General features: G+C 35.6%; 1 protein-coding gene across 1 annotated transcript; it reads left to right on the top strand.

The window, feature by feature from the left end:
* The first annotated feature begins 2,008 nt into the window (after positions 1-2,008).
* Positions 2,009-8,311, top strand: LOC121400417 (integumentary mucin C.1-like). Its single transcript, XM_041583483.1, has 5 exons — positions 2,009-2,132; positions 4,345-4,494; positions 5,907-6,050; positions 6,801-6,945; positions 8,150-8,311. Exons 1-4 carry the CDS (start codon positions 2,024-2,026, stop codon positions 6,932-6,934), a joined length of 537 nt encoding a protein of 178 aa, XP_041439417.1. The 5' UTR covers positions 2,009-2,023; the 3' UTR covers positions 6,935-6,945; positions 8,150-8,311.
* Positions 8,312-8,927: the final 616 nt, after the last annotated feature.

Genomic DNA, 8,927 nt, shown 5'->3' with positions numbered 1-8,927 from the left:
CATATTGTGTTAAAACAAGAATGTACCAAAGCATTACGCTTTTATAAATATTGAAGGAATTTGCTTAAAAAAGTAGTGTTTTGGGTTGATTTATTGAAAATGTCTGAAAAAAACCCGACCATCTGATCAACTTCCTGCTGCCTCCTTTTCCAGGCTGTGCAGGGGAGTTGTCAGCACTCATCACACTGCTAGGCTGACCTGATAGGGAACTGAACCTTGTCTTTGACTGTGTGTGACTGCAGGGCTGTGATTGGCTATCCCCCTACTGCACTTCGGACAGGGACTGTTAGGGCAGCTATTACAGGTTGGTGGTTCATATAATAATCTGGCCAATTGAACAATTCCAGTGTCAGGAGAAGACAAATGGCCGGGCACTTTGACTGAATTTTTCTACCAGGAAATTAATTTTCCATGCAAATTAGAAGTAATTTGTAAGTGGTCACTTGTATTCTATTAAGAAAATAGGAGGGACTTGAGAATAGGTAACATAATTAACCATTGCTTATTATCGATAAACATCCTAAGACGGTTATTAAATATCTTGTACCATGACCAACCATACTCACAATACACAGCTGTTTCTCAAGATGGCCAAGAAAATACACAACTAGAACATTTATTTCAAAAGTGACCACAGAGGCACAAATGGCACCAAATCAAGTGTTTAGTGATAGCAAACATCCAACAAGGGCTTTTCTTCTGAATATAACCTCAATATAATCAACAGGGCCCATCAAATTAAATTTTGTAAGTTGCACTACACATTCTGGAGAAGGTCCTAATACTGATGCTAAGTTTTGTACCAATGCCAAGGTCTCACATAGTCATTTGCTAACAAGACCATCGCAAGGCCAATACATTACAGTATGTCTCCAATGTAAAATTACATTGTCTAAATAATAACATGGTACTGATATGGGTTTATATAGCTAAATAGAATCATATGGTTGAAAAAACACATTCAACATTTACTTTTCTACAGGTTGAGGAACATCTCTATTCTACCTCTCTAAATTGTTTCTTCAAAGACTCAACAAATAAGTCCATTCATACTTTCTCATTCCTCTTTGTGTATTTCTTCTTCAACCAGCAATCTGTCCATGATTTTCTGCCCTTGCTTCCCCTTCAAATTCTACATCGAGTATTTCAAGTCTTTTAAATGCCATTTGCACCATGCAGGGCTTTCTAAGAATTGCACATAATTGGGAAGAGAACACATTCTACCCATGTACCACCAATAATGTTACAGTTGCAATGTGTGCAACTTATTCACATGTACACTTGTATGTGCCCTTTACATAGGTGCTAAATTGCACTAGTGCTTTAGTTGGAGCCACCAATCTTTTCTTTAATCTTCTAATTGGCACTGGTCAAAAATAATTGCTGCAATTTGCAGGAAGAATATTTTGAATCATTTAAACCAACAGAATCACCCTGTCCAAACAGTTAACTGCTCTTGATACACCCAAATAATGTGATCCCCTTTTACTTAGACCAGTAGAGCTTGAGTCATCCTACTGGTACCATGTGCACGTTGTGGGTCTTGGCTCAAGGCAACGTGTCTCCATTTGGCCGGGACCAGGCTTAACGTCAGCTTATTTAACAATTGTGCTATGCGTCAGGCAACAACATTGGGGAATATTCCATTACAATCATGATTACAATATGATTATTAGTACAGTGCAAGTTCTTCTTCGGAGATAGTAGATAGCAGATGTACACAATGTTATTTCTGCCATTAATGCTGAAGGACCTTAAGAAGAATGCGTCATCGAACAAAGATACCACTATCTTTCCCTGTCACTGATGACCATATAATCAAAGTATTATTCATTTTATGATACAATAAAAGGGTTTACTCCAGAAATATATAATGGGTGTAGTAGCAATGGCTAATAAAATCTCCCACCCTCTGTAAATATTTCCATGATTATTTAAACAGCACTTTTCCTATAAATATCAGCTTTTTCCTTAGAGAGCCATACCTTAAAACTGCCTTCTGTAAATCGACTCAGCAACGACAATGGTGGCCAAGCTTTCTTTCCTGCTGGTTGCTCTCCTTTACTTTGGGCATTGCAGCTTTGCTAAAAAAGGCCATAGCAGCAGCAGCAGCAGCAGTGAGGAGAAGTTCCGTAAGTAAATTTAACATGTTTTTAACTATGTGCTTTGAGGTTTGGGGGGTTTTGTTTGATGTAAAATATAGTACTGCTTTAACGTAAAGGGGAATTGTCAGAAGCCAACCAGCATTGAAATATTTTCATACAAAATAGGTTTTATTTAATAATCTCTATATAGATGCATCCTTCTTTATGTCCATATTTCTTCTATCTGTCTGTCTGTCTACTCCAAATGAGCACAAATTGGTGAGCCTAATAGAATGGTCCTAGGTGGACTGTCTGGAGAAGACACGGTTCCTAACTGAATACTGTTGAGTTTATTTTGTAGCCTACTCAATCAATACCAGAATGAGCCTTGATCATATACTAACCGGTGATGCTATCATAGCCCAGTGAACTTCTGATAAGGTGGAAGTCAAAATCTGGACAGTTTTGGAGGTCACAGTGCTTCAACACAAAGATCACTGTTCTCCACTGATCACGTCTTCTTCCTACCTCTTCTGAAGAATGATATGCTATATACCTTGCAAAGAGAGACCTTACTGACATCAGTCAATCATAATGTATTGGAATGCCATTAAAATTAACAGGGCAGATTTCACTGCAAAAATAACAATTTCTTGTGTTTTAATGGCACATTTTATAAGTATTAGCTCTCACATGTAAAGATCTAACAGTATATTAAATGTATTAAATTATATGTAGGGTCTATGTAGTTATTAAAGTGTACAAAGTTGCCTCATGGCCACGCCCTGCTTATTTTTGGAGGAGGGGCAAGAAACAAAATGCTACATTTTTTTAAAGTGTGCCTAGAAAGCCGTTTTCCACAGAAAGCCGTGCAACTCCTACCGGTCTGTACCAATATTAGTTCTAGATTCTTCACCTAGTGCCTTAATGTTGGATGATTCTTCTTATCTAATGGCACCCCACCTTACCCCCCAATAGTAAATAACCAAAATGACCAACTGCACAGGCGAACTTCAATAAACTTATGGAAAGAACAACAGTTCTCAGCATCTGCTATACTATGTAGGAGTAAAACATGATCATAATCTTATTGCATTGTTATATCCAGGTAGGAAAGGAACAGATACTGGAACTCAAAGCAATGCAAACAGGGGACCAGCCCCTCATTATGGGCACACCCCTTAAACATTGTTGGTTTTTGAGTGACTTAAAGGGCATGTAAAGGCAAAAAAATAAAATCCCATTTTTACTTTCTTTAATGAAAAAGAAACCTGTCCCGATATACTCTAATTAAAAAATGTGTACCGTTTTTATAAAAAAAACCTGACTGTATGCAGTGAAATTCCCCTTTCATTTACTGCTGTGGATAGGAATTGTCAGACTGTCCCTAACTGCTCTGCAGGGAAACAATCATACTTATGAACAGTAGGGGGAGCCCCCGCCTTACTTCCCAGCCATGCAGCTTTGTTTGTTTCCCTGTAGAGCAGTCAGCGACTGTGTAGAGATGTGTATTGGATTTTATTCTTGCCTTTACATCCCCTTTACAGTTTCCAACTCCAGCTGCAGGGACAAAGATCATGGAGTCAGATTTAAACAGAAAAACTGGGATTCTATTTGGTGGACTATTTTTCTGTAGCCACTGGTTCTGCAGAGTTGGAGAAAGTTTGTATTTTACAATACAAAAATTATAAAATCCACATTGGATTACACAACAACACAGTGCAATCTGTATATTCTGATTATAATCCTGTGTTGTATATTACAATTTTATATACAATTTTTATATACAATTACAAAGTAAGTGTATATTACAATATTACAATTGTAATTGTAAGTGTATACACAATATGGACCCAGTGCAATCTGTATATTCTGATTACAATCAATCTTGCTGTATTGGCTTCTGGTAGATATTATTTGACTTGTGCTGTTTTTATAATTTATGACAATCCCTAAGCAGCCTAGACCACATTGAGCATGTGTACAAGTTGCAAGATGGTGACCCCCTGTGGCCAACTTTGAAAGCATAAATAATTTGTTTGATTAGACTTGAGGGGCAGTAAGTTCATGTTTATGTTTATTATACAAAATACAGAATTTCTAGCCTTATTCTATTTTAGACTTTACTTCCCCTTTAATAAACACGAGGGTCCACTTGCTCCCTGTTTGAGACCACAAAGCTACTGACCTCTCCTAAACCTACAAATATGATTCCGATTCATTATTCAGACTAAATATATTTTGCACATTTTCATTTCAGCCATAAACAAGAAAGAGTGCAAGGTGGATCCTTATGTGAGAAGGGACTGTGGATACTCTGGAATTCCTGAATCAGAATGCAAGAAACGCAACTGCTGCTTTGATTCCAGCATTCCTAATGTTAACTTTTGTTTCTTTTCTCTCTCTCAAGGTACTTTTAGGATTACATTACATACAGCAGTTGCTCATTGGACATTAGGGGGCAGATTTATCAAGGGTCAAATGGAAAATTCGAATTTTCCATTTTTTCAAGGTCAAAACTGTCAAATTCGACTAAGGAATCATTCAAATTCGATTAGAGTTTTTTTTAAAAAAAAAATCGAATTCGATTTTTGAAATTTACCCTTTAAGAACTCGAATTTGACTATTCGCCACCTAAAACCTGCCGTATTGCTGTATAAGTCAATGGGAGAGGTTCAGGGATCAATTCTGAGTTGTTTGCAGCCTTCCTGACATTTGAGAATTGAGCTTTTAAAATTCGAATCAAATTCGATTCGAGTTTTCGGGTTGATTACATTCATCCAATTTTAAAAAAAAATTGATTTTTTAAATAAATTTTGATTGGTCGAATTTTGAATTCATGGGAGTTTAGGAGAGTTTTTAAAAACTCGCTTAAATTTGAAATTTGACCTCTGATAAATTCATAAGAGAAACTCAATATATAACAGGCAGTAGTTCCTGACAAACACATTATCACACTCATAGCGATTAGTCTGAAGTAAATGGACTGAGCTGTACATTTTAAATTGAAGTCTCTGAAGAGTGATAAAATGTTTTCAAGAATTGCAGTTTCTTTATCCTTACCAGTGATGGGTGAATAAATTCGTCAGTCACGGATTCGCTGTGAATTTCCGCATTTCGCCGTAAGTGAATTAATTCACGAAACTGCAGTGACATTTCACCAGTGAAAAATCCGCTGCATCAAAAAAAATTTACAAATTACAAAATTATCTGCCCATTGACTTTAATGAATTTTGACCAAATAGATGTGTGTATAAAAATTGTTGCTCACGTAAAAATTATTTTGATGCCAATTGCGTTTCATGAATTTTTTCACCGTTTCGTGAATTTTGCGGTACAGATTTGGCCATCACTTATCATTACCACTACTAGATGTTGTGAATGAGACCCTTCAGCACACACACTGAGATATCCATCAGGGGGTGCAGGGGGTACTAAATCAAGAGTCTCCAGAGAAAACAGAGTGTGGATGGATCGTGGGTGGGTTGTGACATAATGGGGTATAGGAGTAGGTGGAACAGGAATGTGACCATGTGCGCACAGGGTTTTCTTTTTCTGAGGTCCCATTCTATTTTTGAAAAGCCCCAGTTAACCATTGTGCTCATAATTTTGGCCCCTTTGGGTGGGGGGGGGATAGTGGCCCTGTTACTGGTAGTACTGGACCCCATGATTACTGTAGGTGACTATGACAAACACAGTTACATAAAAACATTTTGAAAGCACTGTAGTACAGAAAAGGAAAATATGAACTTTATGGGAGAACAAACCACCAACCGCAACCTTTGAATGGTTTTTAAACATGTAGTATTTTTGTTCCCTCAGATAAAGATCAGTGTTCAAGTAGCAAGAAGGAGAGAAAGAGCTGTGGTCACTCTGGCATTAGTGCAAAGGATTGTTATTCCAAGGGATGCTGTTATGATTCCAGTGATCGCGGTGGTACCGGGTGCTTCATTCCAACTGTCAAAGGTAAACAGGGCAACTGAGTTATATATTTCTTTCTTGTATCATTCTGGAGATTTTTTTAGGGATTACAAATAGTGGACAAGATAGCAGCAGTTGCAGGTAGGAATAATTGCAGCTAGCAAGTAAACGTGATGCTCAACATGATGATACTTTATTTTGAGTTTTTTCAAAGCTCTAATCATTTGCACTTTCTTTTAATGCACCTCCAAGTACTCATCAACACATACTTTGCTTATAATTTGAATTTTAAATAAATGAGTTGTTGGTGTAACTAGTGCTGGCCCCCCACTGCAAAAAAAATCTTTGGAGGGGCCCGGTGCTTACCACAACCCCTAGGGAGGGGCAGATAAACATATGGAGACGTATATGTGGACAACAGATTGTACAACTCTATGCATTGTCAGCCAGTGGCAACTATTCTTGTATAAAAATGGCATTAACTCAATGGATGAAAACATAATTTTGCCTCTTTGTAGATTTGTGGTAAGGTCTCAACTTGAGAAATATTGATGCTTGAGAAAGGGGTCACGCCCCGAAACGTTGCATCCGCAATAAACGAGCAAGGTTATACCTGCTAGTAATACCCATGCTGTGCCGGTGTGTTCTGTGTCTCAACTTGAGAAATACCCTTCTAAGTGATGTTAGATAACATAAAAGCCCTACTTGTAAATATAATATAGATTGTTAGTATAATATAGAAATGTTATGATTGCAATGATAGCTATGATAACAGCAAGTATTTGTCGCCAAAAGGTTGCATGGTGAGTCACAAAATGAGGAAAGATTGCGGCTATCCTTCTATCAGCTCCAAGGACTGCTTTTCAAGAGGTTGTTGTTATGATAATAGTGTACCTGGCACTACCTGGTGTTATCATGGCACTAAATAAAGTGAAAAAAGGTAAAACAAAGTGTCCAATGATTAATTAAATATGTAAAATAGAAGTAAACATAACATCTCAATATAATATTGTAATTAAAACACAATGTTCTTAAGTCGTTAGTATGAGTGGGAAAGTTTGTAGAAATTGTAAACCCCTACTGTAGCCTCCATTGCTTACTTTAATATGGGAGGGGATAAAGCCAACCTATAGCCTGTCATTAGAAGACACATAGGGGTATATTTATCAAAGAGTGAAGTTAGAGATCACCATAGTCCTCTAGCGTGAAAAGAGTATTTATCAATTGGTGAAAGTGAAAGTTCATTCTTTGATAGATACTCCTTTCAAAATCCTATAGAAATGAATGGATAGTGGCGGAATTTCACTCTAGTGGACTGTGGTGATCTTTAACTTCACTCTTTGAAACATATACCATATTGGGTTAGAATACACTGTACCAGATTAGCCATGGTGCTCAACGTTCAAATGTCAAGTCAAAGAAAAAATTGAATCCTCCTTGCTATGGTCCTCTTTTGCAAAAGTTTACTTAGGAGTTGATTTATCAAGGTTTAAAATTTACAAATTCAAATTGTATTTTCAAAAACTCGAATGTTTGGCATTTCTTAAGCACAAAAACTGGAAAAACTCAAATGTAAAATTTCAGAATCTCTAGTTTTTTGATCTTATAATATTAAAAATTTTAGTTTTGTGAGCTTGCAAATTCACAAATTCGAGATACTAAAGGTTTTTTTTCACGATTGTATTTAATGGAGTTTTTTATATTAGGATTTATAAATAGATAAGCAAACATTTGCTTTAAATTTTGACTTTATTCAAAGTAGAAAAAAAACAGTAGCGATCCCGCTGCTTCCCCGGTAGTTCCGCCACTAAAAAAAACCCCTCCAAAACCTTACAAACTATTTTTTTCCATTATAAATAAGCCCATTAGACAGTTTCTGTGAAACTAGATGCTGAAAAAGTAACATTTATGAAGAAAAAGAAAACCATTATAAAATGTTGCACTGGACTTTACTTACGTTTTTTAGTTATAAAGTTATAAAGGGGTTTATCCTTTTATACAAATTGGAACATATTGAAACTGAGAACCTAAAGTTATTTTAAGAACACATTAGCAAATACAGATAATTATTTGGTGATCTATTCTATCTAATCTTTATTCATGTACACAAAGTGATTATTATTTATCATTTATTTTTCTTGCAGATTTTCCATGGTTGGTGAATTTAAGGTCAACTCTAAGTAACAAAGATGTTTATTGCTGATTTTTACAATTTTGTTGGTTAAAATTGATATTAAATGAACTGTCAAAACAAAATGAACTTTTAAAAAACTTACATAAAACAATAAAAATCCAATGATTTGCCTGTATTCCTTTGATATATCTAATATTTTTACAGTGAGGCATCCATAGGGCTAAACATATCAACAGCAACAGTGATAGAATTCCTACAAAAAACTTCAAGGTTACTATGAAAAATTGTATTTTGTTCGAGGTGCAACTTTAATAATGGAAAAAGACTGTACAAAAATACTCCCACAATGAAAAATAAACATTTAAAAAAAATAAACATTTGATACAGAATATTTTTTGAGCATTCTCTGAATAACACCTTCCCAGGGAAAGATTTTCAGATTAATATGGAAAATTAAAATTTTGACTTTTTTTTAAAAAAAAAATGCCACTTATTAAAAAAAAAAAAAGGATTTTTTTATATGCGGAGTATTGATACCATTAGAAGTAAGATTCTCTCCTTCTTAGGATTCAAAATTTTTGATACGCAGAACCAAAAAAATTAAGCTTTCCCATCCAAGTGGTTCTTGCAAATCCAAAGTTTCATATATACAATTATATTTATAAAACATTTTTATTGCGTACATTTCTAGATTACAGTCACTAATAAATGATCACATACGCATTACATGCAGGCTTGAAACAGATATTCAAATGAATTAATAGGGGTCACATTTACTAAGGGTCAAA

The sequence above is a fragment of the Xenopus laevis genome, chromosome 2S (assembly GCF_017654675.1).
Source record: "Xenopus laevis strain J_2021 chromosome 2S, Xenopus_laevis_v10.1, whole genome shotgun sequence".
Classification (NCBI taxonomy): Eukaryota; Metazoa; Chordata; class Amphibia; order Anura; family Pipidae; genus Xenopus; species Xenopus laevis.
Note: the sequence above shows the minus strand (reverse complement) of the source record. Positions and strands in the feature narration are given on the sequence as shown.

Coding starts and splice junctions, on each gene's coding strand:
- LOC121400417 (XM_041583483.1), top strand. CDS start 2,024: ATGGTGGCCAAGCTTTCTTTCCTGCTGGTTGCTCTCCTTTACTTTGGG. Junction 2,133..4,344: donor CAGCAGTGAGGAGAAGTTCC/GTAAGTAAATTT, acceptor TTTTCATTTCAG/CCATAAACAAGAAAGAGTGC. Junction 6,051..6,800: donor CTTCATTCCAACTGTCAAAG/GTAAACAGGGCA, acceptor TGTCGCCAAAAG/GTTGCATGGTGAGTCACAAA.